Source organism: Rhinatrema bivittatum, chromosome 2 (genome assembly GCF_901001135.1).
Source record: "Rhinatrema bivittatum chromosome 2, aRhiBiv1.1, whole genome shotgun sequence".
Taxonomy (NCBI): Eukaryota; Metazoa; Chordata; class Amphibia; order Gymnophiona; family Rhinatrematidae; genus Rhinatrema; species Rhinatrema bivittatum.
Genome location: NC_042616.1, coordinates 294,382,541 through 294,399,106, shown reverse-complemented (window position 1 = coordinate 294,399,106; position 16,566 = coordinate 294,382,541). Strand labels below are relative to the sequence as shown.

Here is a 16,566-nt window from a genome sequence, read left to right as displayed (position 1 = left end):
CACCTGTTACAGTAAGCAACTATGCTTTCTCCCAGGACAAGCAAGATGGTAGTCCTCACATATGGGTGAATAGCAAGCTTCAGGCTGCCCCGGAATAGTAGGCTAATCAGAACCCAAAATGTGCAACAGGCACATCAACAGGGGTGCTGTTAGCAACGAAGGGGCGGCCTGAAATTCACAGTGGGCCTAGGTTGGAAGAGTTGGGTTCTTACAATGGAAAATTATTATGCAAGACAGACTGGCCAGATGCTGTCTTGTCGACCAGCCTTGTCCAGACAGTAATGGGCTGCGAAGGTGTGGAGAGAGCTCATTGTCGCAGCCCTGCAGATGTCTGCAATGGGTACTGAATGGAAGTGTGCTACTGACGTTGCCATTGCCCTGACTGAATGTGCTTTCACTCGTCCCTCTAGCACTGAGAGGAGAGGATCACCTTGCTGGTGGCTGAAAGGAATTAGTAAGTTTTTTGCTTGGGACATTGTCTTTTTAAAAGTATTGGGGCAAAGTTAACTATTTGGGAATATTATTTATTTATTTATTTAGAAACTTTTATATACTGGTATTAGTGGGGACATCATACCGGTTTACATTTGAACAAAAGACTTGAAGGTACATATTAACAGGGGAAATTAACAAGGAGGGGGTTAACCAGAAGCAGTATGGAAGCGACAGATTAAAATAAACAAGAACAAACATAAGATAGCAATATAGTTAGCTCCTTAACATAAGGAAAATGCGATCACCATGGGGTGGTGCAGGGGTGGTGAGGGGTATGCTATTCTGGATAAGCTTGTTTAAACAGTAGTGTTTTTAATTTCTTTTTAAATTAAAAACACTACTTATTTAGAGTGTTGGTCCTTTTAATAGTCAGTAAGGCAGCGAATAAACAAGTTAGACTGTATGTATTTTTAAATAGTCAGTCAGTAAGGCAGCTAGTAAGCAGTAGTTAGTGTGTTTATTTTTAAAAGTCTGAAGGCAGCTAGTAAGCAGAACTGAGTGTTTGTATTAAAAAAAAAAAAAAAGTAGCCAGAAGCTAGAAATAAGCTAGAAGCAGTGTATACCTAAGTAAAAAGGTTGAAAAGTTCAGTTCAGTTAATCACCTTGGAAAGGTGTTGAGGTAGTGTGATTTGGTTTGATTAGGTACCAACATTTGTTAATCAAGAGATCAGTGAGTCACTCAGGCTGACTAACTGAAGTTAGACTGTTTGAATATAAAGTTTTTGTGAAATCAACCATTATATAAACCTTTTGGAACGGAGGGAGGTTCTGGAAGCCAAATTTAGGTTCTTAGGTAGAAAGCTTAAATCTAGAACCTCCAGGGTAGCATTCTCTGAAATGCTCCCTGTTCCACGCGCAGATCACCAGAGGCAGGCAGAGCTCCGGAGTCTCAATGCGTGGATGAGACGATGGTGCAAGGAAGAGGGATTCAGTTTTGTTAGGAACTGGGGAACCTTTTGGGGAAGGGAGAGTCTCTTCCGAAGGGATGGGCTCCACCTTAACCAGGGTGGAACCAGACTTCTGGCGCTAACCTTTAAAAAGGAGATAGAGCAGCTTTTAAACTAGAACAAAGGGGAAAGCCGACAGTCACTCAGCAGCGCATGGTTTGGAGAGAGGTATCTTCAAAGGATACTAATGATGCATTAGAATTAGGGCATCCCGATAGTGAGGTTCGAATTATAAGAAAAGTAGTCCAAGTGCCTGTAACTAAAATCTCACTTGAGCTAAAAAAAAATTCGAACTTATCCCTATCAATTAAAAAGCAGAATGAAAATACAAACAAAAAACAAACTTTGAAATGTTTGTATGCTAATGCCAGAAGTCTAAGAAGTAAGATGGGAGAATTAGAATGTATAGCAGTGAATGATGACAGACTTACTTGGCATCTCAGAGACATGGTGGAAGGAGGACAACTAATGGGACAGTGCTACACCGGGGTACAAATTATATCGCAATGATAGAGAGGAGCACCCAGGAGGCGGTGTGGCACTTTATGTCCAGGATGGCATAGAGTCCAACAGGATAAACATCCTGCATGAGACTAAATGCACAATTGAATCTTTATGGGTAGAAATCCCTTGTGTGTTGGGGAAGACTATAGTGATAGGAGTATACTACCGTCCACCTGGTCAAGATGGTGAGACTGACAGTGAAATGCTAAGAGAAATTAGGGAAGCTAACCAAATTGGTAGTGTGGTAATAATGGGAGACTTCAATTACCCCAATATTGACTGGGTAAATGTATCATCGGGACACGCTAAAGAGATAAAGTTCCTGGATGGAATAAATGATAGCTTTATGAAGCAATTGGTTCAGGAACCGACGAGAGAGGGAGCAATTTTAGATCTAATTCTCAGTGGAGCACAGGATTTGGTGAGAGAAGTAATGGTGGTGGGGCCGCTTGGCAATAGTGATCATAATATCAGTACCAGCAATTATGTTCACTTTTCCTCAAAATATATTGTATTTAAATTATACTCTCCTTGTTCATTTAAGTTATTTTATTATTTATTTTTTACAAGTTCAATTTACCTTGTTCATTGTAAGACATTATTCTATATACTGTCAATTCAATTGTTGTAATGTAAACCGAAATGATTAGTAACTCTGTTACCAGAACTTCGGTATATAAAACTGTTAAATAAATAAATAAATAATATGATCGAATTTGAATTAATGACTGGAAGGGGGACAGTAAGCAAACCCACGGCTCTTGTGCTAAACGTTCAAAAGGGAAACTTTGATAAAATGAGAAAAATTCTTGAAAAAAACTGAAAGGAGCAGCTACAAAAGTAAAAAGTGTGCAAGAGGCGTGGTCATTGTTAAAAAATCCCATCCTAGAAGCACAGTTCAGATGTATTCCACACATTAAGAAAGGTGGAAAGAAGGCAAAACGATTACCGGCATGGTTAAAAGGGGAGGTGAAGGAAGCTATTTTAGCCAAAAGAACTTCATTCAAAATTGGAAGAAGGATCCAACAGAAGAAAATAGGATAATGCATAAATGTTGGCAAGTTTAAATGTAAGACATTGAAAAGACAGGCTAAGAGAGAATTTGAAAAGAAGTAGGCTGTAGAGGCAAAAACTCACAGTAAAAACCTTTTTAAAATATATCCGAAGCAGAAAGCCTGTGAGGAAGTCAGTTGGACCGTTAGATGATCGAGGAGTTAAAGGGGCATTTAGAGAAGATAAAGCCATCGCAGAAAGATTAAATGATTTCTTTGCTTCGGTGTTTACTGAAGAGGATGTTGGGGAGGTACCAGTACTAGAGAAGGTTTTCATGGGTAATGATTCAGATTGACTGAACCAAATTACGGTGAACCTAGAAGATGTGGTAGACCTGATTGACAAACTGAAGAGTAGTAAATTACCTGGACTGGATGGTATTCACCCCAGAGTTCTGAAGGAACTAAAAAATGAAATTTCAGACCTATTAGTAAAAATGTGTAATCTATCATTAAAATCATCCATTGTGGGGAGCCTACCTGGAGAGAGACTCTTCGCAAGGAGCGAGGGTCGCCGGGACAGAGAGAGCTGGTGAGCGGAACAAATTGTCTCCCGCCCCCCTTTGACATCATCAATACCAGACGCTCGCTGTGCCGATTTAAAGAGCTGCACAGCTGTCAGCGAGCCGCCGAAGCTGTGTGCCAAGAGGCGCGCCCCTGGGGAAAAATTTGAAAGGAAGACCGGCTGTATTCTTCAATGGGGAAGAAAAGAAAAATGAAAGTTCTAACATCGACACTGGTGGGTAAAGAATTGAGAGGACCAATGCATACCCATATTGTTCGACGGGTGAGCCAGACCTCCAAGGAGGCTGTACAAGATATTTCTTTTTCATCGGGGGCTACTGCCAGTCCCGCCCAGGACCAGAAATCCAACATTACTCCTGAGAATTAAGGGGTAAGTGTTTTAAATACCACTAATTTCAAGGAGGGCATAACAGCTAAGAAGATTGGAGAAAAGTCTCTAGAGAAGGCTACATATGATGAGAGAGTGGAAGAGTGTGAAATGTCTGTGCCTGAGAACATCTCTCTAGTAGAACATCTCTCCATCACTAAGATGGAGAGGATGATTTCTCAATCCATAACTCTTATGTCTTATATATGGGTGCTTTTTAAAAAAAAAACTCAGTCCACTGTTTTTTCTAATGAAGTAAAAGGGAAAATGGAAGACTATGGTAAAAGATTAGACCATGTTGAAGCTTCAAATATAGCAATGGGCTCACAGATAACATCCTTAAAAGCAACGGGGACTACCTTCATAAAAGACACCTTGATAATGTATAAAAATCTAGAGAGTTTGGAAAACAGTTTGCGTAGTAAAAACTTACGCTTTTTGAATTTTCCATACACAAGATTATTATCTGCTTAGGAATTGTTTAGAAAATATGTAAACGAGATATTATGTATTCCCAATGATTTATTAATATCAAAGATGTATTATATATCTAATTTCAGAAGGGAATGTATAGTACCTGAAGGTGGTATTGATATACTATGTGATAAAAGCCCTAATTTAACATCCTTCTTAGAGGCTTCAACTGATGATATTGCCACAAGAGCCACATTAATAGTGGCCTTTGGATTAGAGCAGGATAAAATCTTGTACTACAAAAGTATTTTAAAAATAAAAGTTTTTCCTTTTGTGGCAAAGTAGTTCAAGTTTTTCCCGATGTGTCAAGGAATACACAGCATAGGAGGAGACAATTTCTTTCGATGAGACAAAGAGTGTTAGCTCTTGGGGCAACATTCTTTCTCAAGTTTCCCCTGCAAGTGTCTTGTTACACTTCAGAAAAATAAGTTTGTTTTTCTTGAACCTTCTCATCTGGAAGTATTCCTCACTAATAAAGGTGGGTGAGGGATTGTGATAGATATATGTTGAATTTAATTGATGGTCATTTAAAAAAGTAACTGTTTATTCATAAAGGTTATGAATATTTCCATAATAAATTTTTCTTTTATTGTTAGGCTCCCCACCTAATGTGGACTTGTTGGAATAACAAATGTAGTTATTTTCTTATTAGTTTTCTTATGGAATATTATCATTGTTTTTTTTTTCTCCATTTACTTCTTTCTTTTTCATTGTAAAATATTTGAGATTTTTCAATAAAGTATAAATTAAAAAAAAAATCATCCATTGTACCTGAAGACTGGAGGATAGCAAATGTAACCCCAATATTTAAAAAGGGCTCCAGGGGCGATCCGGGAAACTACAGACCGGTTAGCCTGACTTCAGTGCCAGGAAAAATAGTGGAAAGTGTTCTAAACATCAAAATCACAGAACATATAGAAAGACATGATTTAATGGAACAAAGTCAGCATGGCTTTACCCAGGGCAAGTCTTGCCTCACAAATCTACTTCACTTTTTTGAAGGAGTTAATAAACATGTGGATAAAGGTGAACCGGTAGATGTAGTGTACTTGGATTTCAAGAAGGCGTTTGACAAAATTCCTCATGACAGGTTTCTAGGAAAAGTAAAAAGTCATGGGATAGGTGGCGATGTCCTTTCGTGGATTACAAACTGGCTAAAAGACAGGAAACAGAGAGTAGGATTAAATGGACAATTTTCTCAGTAGAAGGGAGTGGGCAGTGGAGTGCCTCAGGGATCTGTATTGGGACCCTTACTTTTCAATATATTTATAAATGATCTGGAAAGAAATACGACGAGTAAGATAATCAAATTTGCAGATGATACAAAATTGTTCAGAGTAGTTAAATCACAAGCAGATTGTGATAAATTGCAGGAAGACCTTGTGAGACTGGAAAATCGGGCATCAAAATGGCAGATGAAATTTAATGTGGATAAGTGCAAGGTGATGCATATAGGGAAAAATAACCCATGCTATAATTACACAATGTTAGGTTCCATATTAGGTGCTACCACCCAAGAAAGAGATCTAGGCGTCATAGTGGATAAGACATTGAAATCGTTGGTTCAGTGTGCTGCGGCAATCAAAAAAGCAAACAGAATGTTGGGAATTATTAGAAAGGGAATGGTGAATAAAACAGAAGATGTCATAATGACTCTGTATCGCTCCATGATGAGACCGCACCTTGAATACTGTGTATAATTCTGGTTGCCGAATCTCAAAAAAAAGATATAATTGCGATGGAGAAGGTACAGAGAAGGGCTACCAAAATGATAAAGGGAATGGAACAGCTCCCCTATGAGGAAAGACTAAAGAGGTTAGGACTTTTCAGCTTGGAGAAGAGACGGCTGAGGGGGGATATGAAAGAGGTGTTTAAAATCATGAGAGGTCTAGAACGGGTAGATGTGAATCGGTTATTTACTCTTTCGGATATTAGAAAGACTAGGAGGCACTCCATGAAGTTAGCGTGTGGCACATTTAAAACTAATCGGAGAAAGTTCTTTTTCACTCAACGCACAATTAAACTCTGGAATTTGTTGCCAGAGGATGTGGTTAGTGCAGTTAGTATAGCTGTGTTTAAAAATTGGATAAGTTCTTGGAGGAGAAGTCCATTACCTGCTATTAATTGAGTTGACTTAGAAAATAGCCACTGCTTTTACTAGCAATGTTAACATGGAACAGGCTTAGTTTTTGGGTACTTGCCAGGTTCTTATGGCCTGGATTGGCCACTGTTGGAAACAGGATGCTGGGCTCGATGGACCCTTGGTCTGACCCACTATGGCATGTTCTTAAGTCCTGCTTGCTGGTAGCAGAAAGCAATATAGTCCGCCAACCAAGTAGACAGGGTTTGCTTGCCCACCGCAACTCCAAGTCTGATCTTGTCAAAGGAGACAAAGAGTTGGGTGGACTGGCTGTGGGCTGCGGTGCGGTCTAAATAAAAGGCGAGCGCACGCTTACAGTACCTGGATGAGAATGAGGTCTCGGAAAACAGGTGGGCAGCACTATGGATTGATTCAGGTGGAAATCAGTCACTACTTTTGGTAAGAATTTAGGGTGAGTGTATAGTACCACCCTGTCATGGAGGATCCTTGTGTAAGGCAGGTAGTTTACCAGGGCCTGCAGCTCACTGACTCTGCAAGTGGATGTAATCGCCACTAGGAAAATAACTTTCCAAGTGAGGTGTTGCAACTCGCAGGAATGAAGGGTCTCAAACAGAGGTCGCATGAGCCATGCCAGTACAACGTTGAGGGTCCCAGGCCGCAACTGGGGGACGTAGTGGAGGCTTTAGTTGTAGTAAGCCTCTCATAAAGCGTCCTACATGGGGGTGCGCCGAAACCAGGGCATCCTCCGATGGTAAGCAGCTATGGCACTCAGGTGAACCTGGATGGAGGAGGTTTGGAGACCAGACTCAGATAGGTGCCAGAGGTAGTCCAGGAGTCTTGCCGTGGGGCAGGAGAAGGGATCTAGACCTTCTTGCGTGCCCCACAAGGAGAATCTCTTCCACTTCGAGCAGTAAGACTTCCGCGTAGAAGGCTTTCATGAAGCTAAAGGACCTGCGAGACATCAGCAGAAAGGTCGAGGGATTGTAAAATCAACCTTTCAACATCCAGGCTGTCAGAGACAGAGACTGGAGGTTCGGATGGTGCAATTTGCCCTGATTCTGTGTTATGAGATTTGGTGCCGTGCGCAGGTGACCAGGTTGCTGGACAGAGGTCGCGAAGAATGGGAAACCAGACTTGGCATGGCCAATACGGGGTTATGAGAATCATTGAGCCTCTGTCCTGCTGCAGTTTCATGAGAGTCTTGCTTATCAGCGGAATCGGAGGGTACACCTACAGCAGACCCACACTCCAGGAGTGGGCAAAGGCATCAATAGTTGGTGTTTTTCGGTCCTTGTGCAGGGAGCAGAATCGGTGCACTTTGCGGTTGTGGTAGGACACAAAGAGGTCGATGTTAGGTTGACCCCACTGATGGAAGATCCTGCTCGTGATAGAAGGATCTTGAGACCACTCGTGGGGCTGAAAAGTCCAGCTGAGACGGTCTGCCATCACATTCTTTGTGCCTGCCAGATAGGTGGCTCACAGTAGCATGGAATGTGACAGAGCCCAGGCCCAGATCTGTGCTGCCTCCTGGCAGAGCAGGTAAGAGACCGTGCCCCCGTTTGTTTAGGTACCACATGGCTACCTAGTTGTCTGTCTGAATCAAGACGACCTTTTGGATAGGCAGTCCTGGAATGCGTAGAGGGCATACCGTATCGCCCGGGGTTCCAGGAAATTGATCTGGTGGGCTGCCTTTGCTGTGGTCCATACTCCCTGTGTTTGCAGTCTGCTGACAGGGGCTCCCCAGCCTAGGCTGGAGGCGTCCATGGGCAATGTTACCTGAACTTCCGGTGGCTGAGAGTTGTGAATGGCTTGGGACCACTAAGATCACTGTGTCAGCCTCATGGCAAGGCGGGCCATTGGGGTGACGTGGACTGTAGATGCCCTATGTCCCAGCAATGTGAGGAGCAGACGAGCAGAGGCTGTCCATCGATGGCGGATCAAGCTGATTACGTTGGATATTGTGGTTGTGTGTTCTCTGGAGAGGACAGCCTTGGCTACTTTGGTGACCAGGTCTGTTCCGATGAAGGACAGCTGGTGGGATGGAGTCAAATAGGATTTCAGGTAATTTATCAGAAAACCCAACGAGTGGCGTAGTTGTATGGTGAGATGGAGGGAGTGGAGTGCTCCTTCTCTGGATTGGTTTCTGAGGAGCCAATCATCCAGATATGGGAAGACATGGATGCCTTTGCATCGCAACTGTGCCGCCACGACTGCCAGACAATTGGTGAACACTCGGGGTGCTGAGACGAGTCCGAATGGCAGTACTTTGTATGGTAGTGTCAGTGTCCTACCACAAATCACAGGTATTTGCGATGAGGAGGAAACATCGCAATATGTGAGTGTCTTGTAGGTCCAGAGAGCAGAGCCAATACCCTTGTTGTAGAAGCGGGAGCATGGTGCCCAAGGAAACCATTCTGAACCGCTCCTTGCAGAGGAACCTGTTTAAGGCTCGAAGGTCCATGATAGGTCGTAGGCTGCCGGTCTTTTTCAGGATTAGAAAGTACTGGGAGTAGAACCCTCCTCCCCACTGCGGACAGGGAACCGGTTCTATGGCTCTGGCCTGCAGTAGGGCAGATAGCTCTGCCTCGAGGAGTACTGAGTGATCGCTCAGGCTCCACGCTGGGACTGGCAGGGAATTTGGGGGCAGAGTAAGGAAGTTGAGATGGTAACCGTGGGTTATGATGGACAGCACCCATCGGTCGGTGGTAATTGAGAGCCAACTGGTGGCAAAGTGGCACAGGCGGCCTCTCACCGGTAAACTGGGTGGAGTGTACAATGCTGCTCTCTGGCCGGGAGTCAAAATCCAGCCACAGGTCCAACTTGGGGGCTGGCTGCGCTCTAGGAGACCTGTGTTGACGAGGCTGGCCTCTCTGAGAGGGCTAGGTTGTCAGAGCACGGGATGGAGGAGGGTAGTACCTCCGTGGCCTGTAAATTTGCTTTCTGGAGTCCCTGTGTAGGCCTCTTCGGGCTGAGGAAGGGGCATCCGAGGTGGCAGTGGACAGTTGGCGCAGGGTGTCGTGATGATTTTTGAGCTGCGCCACTGCTTCTTGGATCTTGTCCCCAAACAAGTTGTCTCCTGTACAGGGGAGATCAGCCAATTTGTCCTGTACCTCTGAGCACAGGTCAGAGGCTTTGAGCCAGGCCCAGCGTCTGGCACTAATTCCAGCTGCCGAGACTTTAGATGCAGTCTCAAAAGCTTCATAGTCTGCACTGACCTCATGTTTCCCAGCTTCCAATCCTTTTTGCAGGATAGAGGCCAAGCCCTCCTGGAATTGTTGTGGCAGGGTCTCCGAGAATTCCTGGACTTGTTTCCAGAGATTCCTATTATATTGTGTCATGTAAAGTTGGTAGGCTGCTATGGCAGCCATTAACATCGACCCTTGGAACACCCTGCGGCCTAAGGCATCCAATGCCTTTGGCTCTTTTCCAGGAGGGGCAGAGGAGTGAGGACGGGACCTTCCTTTTAGCTTTCTTTTGGGCTGATTCCACAACCACAGATTGGTGGGGAATTGGCTCTTTTGAGATCCTGGGGCTTGTTATACCAGGTACGTGGCCTCAGCCTTCTCAAAGGGAGGTTTCTCTAGGACGAATACTGGCTGTATCTTCCTAGATCCAGTGAAAACCCCTGCCAGATTTTGACTTGGTATATGTCTGTGGCTTCAAGATTTTTTGCTATCTGGGAAGACAGTAAATTCCTTGATGATGTTCAGGGGGATGAGGGGGGAGAAGATAACACCTCTTCCAAGGACAGAAAGGCCTTTTCGATGCCCTACTTGAATACATCCTGGATAACGTGGAGAGCAGATTAGAAGTGGCTGCGGAGAGGGTCTGAAGCATGGCACAGTGGACTTTTATATGATTCACTGCTTCTTTGACCTTGTCTCAAAAAGGTTTTCTCCCCTACAAGGCATGTCTGCATGCTTTTCCAATACATATACTCTAAGGTCTGAGGTTTGCAGCCATAATAGTTTGTGGGCAACTATTCCTAAGACAGAAGCTCTCAATGCTATTTTGAAAATATTCAAAGATTGACCTATATGTAATCACATAGCCTATCTCCAGTAATGTCCTATATCCATAAACATTTTATAAAAAAATGTTACAATATTTCTCTGTTTTAAGAGAGTATTTTAGTTTTAAGTGTTAATATCATTTGACTGGTTTTATATTTGCTATGTATGTTTTATTGTACATTGCTTAGGCCTTTTAGTGTTGTGATTAACAAATTTTAGTGAATGTAAATGTAAATCTGACAAAGTGTTCTCCACACTCCTTACCTTTGTCTACCAGTGCATCAATACCATCATGTTTCTCCTGAGTGAAAAAAAATCAGACAGACCTTTTATCTTTTGCAGGATGCCATACATGTATTGGCCCACGAAGAGCTAGTAAGCTGATATGGATTCACAATAAAGGAAACAGCATTAAACTACGCATACTTTGCCAAACCATTTTTTATTACTAATTTGGGCAATTTGGGCAATGTGTTATTTGTTGACACCATGTTTCTTTGTTTATTGCAACAATGTAGAAATCCCATTGACACAATGTGTCTAGTAGAGAAGAGATCATAAATGTGATTTTTGAAACATCATTGATAAAACCAGTCTGATTATTAAAGTATAGTTCTGGAATGTATATTCTTTGTCGCAATATACGTGATGTCATTGTTTTGTAAATTTTTCATGTGCGTGTATATATGTTTTTTGGGTCTATGTCAACTTGAGTTTTGAATTATTATTTATTATGATTTTACATTTTACAAGTATTTATTCGTGTTTTTATATGTTTTAATTTATATGTTCTATGATTGTAGCCCCTGAAGCAGCTCTGTCACATGAGCGAAACTTGGCCAGAGTCGGGCTTTACTGGTTACCATAAGAATCCAATGCAGCTCTAGGGCATTTTGAGGTAGATGCCATTGATACAATTCGATTGGATTTATGAGAACGAAAGATTCTTTCCATACCCTCTTGTCTATTACGAAGAACCCTCTAAGACATCTTCTGACAGGTGTCACCATCCAGAGTTATCATGCCTAGCACAAGATACGGCATGCAATTATGAGGGTTGGTTACTGATATTATACAGCTACACTGGGTGCATTTCTTTAAGCTGTCTGCTGCCTTTTCCTTCTGGGCCACTCGGTGAAAAATAGTCAAAGCAAAATCAAATGACTCAGTCTTAGAAAACGAAGGCCATTGATGCCACTTAATGCAGTTGTACCAGTGAAAAAAAAAAAAAAAAGAGAAACCTTTACATTTGTGAAAAAAGCTAATAATTTTAAGAAGGGAAAAGCAGCTGAACCAAGGGAGTATCATTGTGTAAAAATACTGAGAGAACATGCACTGCAAAAAAGGATGACGTGAGCTCCATACAAAAAAAACAAACTGAGGGCACCCTGTACAAATGCCATCATGTGGGACATATCACACATGCTTAGTAGAACATGTCAGAAAGCTCTAGTACTCTGACTAGGTTCTGTCTGATGATACATGAGAACAGTATTATCTTGCTCCAATATACTGAAGAACAGAGGCAGATAAGAAAAAGTATACATTCCTGAGGAAGTGAAAGGATCACTGGAATCTCCTTCTTGGCTATCTCTATAATCTCCGCCTTCTCTATAATCCGCCTTCTCTATAATCTACTTGCTCATAACATGCTTTAATGTCTGCATGTAGGAATAGATTCTCTTAAATTCCACACTGAAACACATTAAGTTTTGTGTAGAGACACTTGGATGCACCTGGCTTGCATCATACCTGAAAAAGAGCATGTGGTTAGTGCAGTTAGTGTAGCTATGTTTAAAAAAGAATTCTATAAGTTCTTGGAGGAGAAGTCCATTACCTACTATTAATTAAGTTGACTTAGAGAATAGCCACTGTATTATTAGCAACAGTAGCATGGGATAGACTTAGTTTTGGGGTACTTGACAAGTTCTTATGGCCTGGGTGGGCCACTGTTGGAAATAGGATGCTGGGCTTGATGGACCCTTGGTCTGACCCAGTATGGCATGTTCTTATATTCTTAGAATCCATGATCAGACTGCACTTACCTCCTTGTCACCAAGTGTTTCCAGCAATAGGAGCAGTATTGTTTTAAAGTGCTCATCCCAGACACCAAAAGACTCATCTTGTGTAAATTTCAGCAACTCGCATAGTGCAGCTTTCCTTTCCTCCACCCTCTCATTGTGGTTGGACAACTCCTTCAGTAACTCTGAAACCAGCTCAGAATGGTCCAGGGGATTATCTATATATAAATATATACACATAAAAATAATGCTGTAATAACATTCTTTATATATTTAGTAGGAATGTCTCATGGGCAACACATGTCACTTTTATCATTATGTAATATAATAATGTAATCCTTGCATCTGTTGACTGAGAATACTACATGCAAAGAACTGGAGACTTAACTGTCAGAGCTTTCCACTTTATTTTCTCTGGCAAGTAATGCACCAGTGGCAGAAATAACATTTTCTCTAATGTACTAACATTTTACTCTGAAGATAAATTACATTAGTCTTGAAAAAAATCTATCTATTGATGCTCATTTTTTCCAGTTTTAGAAATAAGGCTCTCATCAATGCATATTTTGCCTATGATCACTACCTCTTACAAAGGATTCTTTCAAGCTTAACATGGCATACTGGGGGCATTATATCAGAAATGATGACCCTGAAACTTGAAATTGTTAAAGTTTTTATGAATCTAGAATCCTTATCATACAGTGCTCGATTACTACTAGTATAGAAACCTACAGTTTTAAAATGGAATGAATTACAATATAAATTATAGCAGATCTGTATTCAAAATGGTCTAAATGACTCTGCTTGCTTTACGGGATGGATAACTGTTTTAAGGACCATTACAAGTGGGAAAATACACCCACCCGCAACTATACAGACTAGGCAATAAAAACATGGTATGTACAGAGAACAGTGACCAAAATGATAAAGGGAATGGAATGGATCCCCTATGAGGAAAGGCTAAAGAGGTTAGGGCTGTTCAGCTTGGAGAAGAGACGGCTAAGGGGGGGGATATGATAGAGATCTATAAAATCATGAGAGGTCTAGAACGGGTAAATGTGAATTGGTTATTTACACTTTCGGATAACAGAAGGACTAGGGGGCACTCCATGAAGTTGGCAAGTAGCACATTTAAAACAAATGAGAAATTCTTTTTCACTCAATGCACAATTAAGCTTTGGAATTTGTTGCCAGAGGATATGGTTAGGGCAGTTAATGTAGCTGGGTTTAAAAAAGGTTTGGATAAGTTCTTGGAGGAGAAGTCCATTAACTGCTATTAATCAAGATGATTTAGGGAATAGCCACTGCTATTAATGGCATTACTAGTTTGGGATCTACTTAATGTTTGGGTATTTGCAACTGGATTGGCCACTGTTGGAAACAGGATGCTGGGCTTGATGGACCCTTGGGGTCTGACTCACTATGGCAGCTTATGTTCTTAAGCAGGCTGCCTCCAGCTTCTAGGAACAGACTATGCTTTTGAGCAATTTACTTGTTTTTATTTTGGTAACTAGCATCCAGCAAGAAAAGAAGTGACTACTATGAATAGCCTAGTTGATGGAATCAGGAATATTTATACATGCATAGAAAACATTGCTGAATGAACTTGTTAATCTACTCTGATATGGCTGTACTCATTCTTTAGAAGGAAACTACATTTCTTGTATACATTTAATGTTTTTGCTTAATTTAATGTATAATTTATGCTATGAATGCAAATGCTTTCCTAACTTTATCGGATATTTGTGTAATCATACACAACTACTTTGTCCTTCCCAATAATTTTGTACAAATTTCTTAAACAAAGTTTATTTATACCTGGTAATGAATCAAAATACAATATACAATTTCATATTAAAAAGGAAAAGAGATAAAAAATGATCTTATTTTAAAGCCAGGTCAAACGTACAAAATGCAAAAATACCCTGGATTAAACAGCCTTTTAAATGACTTTTTTTCAATAGATTGTTTAGTCAACACAATATGTCTGCCAGTGTTTCAAACATAACCATTTTATCAAAAAATGAAAGCAAAGCAAAAGCTTCCATGGTACCAATCTTTAATCCTGTGCTGAAACAGGTTTGAGCTAGCATACATTTGGTTATGTTGCATGCTAAGATCTATTGTCTTCCTTTTACAAAATGAAGAAAATATTTTGTCCATAGCAACATAAAAATAAAACCATTTACAATAAACAATTCCAATCTCTTTTTTTTTCCTTTCAGGGTACTGCACCTCTCAGGTATTATTAAAATCTGGCTCCAAATTTTATTTACAAATTAATGTATTTTTGGATGAAAGTACATTGGCTTAAAAATTAAGCTAATGTTCTCTCTGCACGCCAGCAGTAATAACATATTAGCACTAGTTCTGTTGTGCTGGTGTCAGTTACCTTGAGAAAGCTCGTGTATGTGAGTGTATGTATACACAGACACTCACAAGGACTGAAAAATTATATAGGGCTTACTTGCCAGGGACAAAAATCCCTTGCCATGTACTCCTTCCACCATCCCTCATTAATTTTGTTTTGTGGGGGGAGGGGGACCGGAGGATATAGCAAGTGCATTTCTTCCCTGACAAGTTTGAACAACCCGCCCCACACTCCCCACCTCATGCACATAAACCTCTCTCTCCTCCAGTCCCCACCCTCCCATATTCTATTCGTCTTCCTCTACTACACCCTAACTCAGGCCAGGATTCATCAATAAACACATTAGGCTTGCATCCAGGATGGCAAAAATCTGGGGGCAGCAGGTTGACTGAAAATTTGTTGCCTTCCAGTTGTGATGAATCTCATTCAACAGAGTTCAGCCCTCTGCTTCCTAGGCATCATGAAGGGAAAAAGAAGCCTGGAGAAGACGCAGAAGATCAAAGAAAAGCTACTCTACTCCCTAACCCAGCTCCTTGCCACCTGTCATTCAGGTTCAGTAGGGAAGGAGGTCAAGCCTGGAACACACAGAGCAAAGCGGGATCATTTTGGGGAGGTCAGGAGGAGCTCAGAGGGGAGTCAATGGAGAGTGAGGAGAGAGGCTGGGAAATGAGAGATCAGCTGGTGAGGGTCAAGTGATTTTGCGAGAACGAGAGGGTGGAATAGGAGAAGGGTGCAGAGAGTAAATGCGAAAGAGAGGATTGGTACTAGGTAAGTGTGTATATATGCCAAACTGGGTGAGAGTTTAGATTAGGGATGCAAGAGGGAGCAGTAGTAGAGCATGGTAGAGATATATATTGTCTCCGCACCCCCCTCATTTGCCCTGTCAACCCACTCTTGAGCTGCCACAGGCAACGGTGGGGCTATGCCTTACCTAAGAACATAAGAAATACCATGCTGAATCAGATCAAAGATCCATCACACTCAGAGCAGGGCAAGAAGTGCCCTAAAGTAACAAGACTGGCTTGGAGCAGTGGCAGCAGCAGTGGTGCTCATGATTATTAAAAACTGATGCAGTAGAAGCAGTGCAATGCAGTTAAGAAAAATATACTAAAACCCTTCAAGGTGTACCTCTTGGGCTGTGGCATGAGGAGGAAAAACGACATTGGCATTTGGAAAGCACCGAGAAAGAAGCCAGCCAGAGCAGTACAAGAAGCAACCTAAGGCATCAAAGATTGGCTAAGAGTGGCAACAGTGGAGCTGGCAATTAAAAACTGAAATAGTAAGCAGAGAGCAATGCAGGAAGAAGAGAAGATTAAATACCCCCAACGTGTACTTCAAGGGCTGAGGCAGAAGGCAGAATGGTATCAGAAGCTCAAGGAGTGGTGCAACAAGCGTGCAAAGCAACAGACGACCAGGGCAAGACCAAGAATTAGCAAGTACCTTAGGTGAAGGGAATTTGGAAAGAGCTTCCAATACATAGCCAGAGTGGGGGATGCCTCTCTCAGTAGAAGGAATATATAATTGATCCTACCAGTAGCATATGCTTCTGTCAAACTGTAAAGATCAAGCCAGGCATGTGTTATGTACAAATGGCCAGTACAGTGAAACTGTGAATGGCTCATTAAATCAGTTATAGTTCCATCTGTTACTTGTATAACTGTGGTGACTGTCAAGTTAATACATGCTTACAAGCACT

The 16,566-nt window shown here is 41.7% G+C and overlaps 1 protein-coding gene across 20 annotated transcripts in view; it reads right to left on the bottom strand.

Annotated features, from left to right (window-relative positions):
- The window catches only part of CLASP2 (cytoplasmic linker associated protein 2), a 963,528-nt gene that overhangs the window by 73,795 nt on the left and 873,167 nt on the right, over positions 1–16,566 (bottom strand). For all 20 annotated transcript variants that reach the window (XM_029589622.1, XM_029589627.1, XM_029589623.1 and 17 more), the window contains one exon: positions 12,524–12,717. In XM_029589622.1, the coding sequence (XP_029445482.1) occupies positions 12,524–12,717 (194 nt within the window). The remainder of the gene's footprint in view (positions 1–12,523; positions 12,718–16,566) is intronic.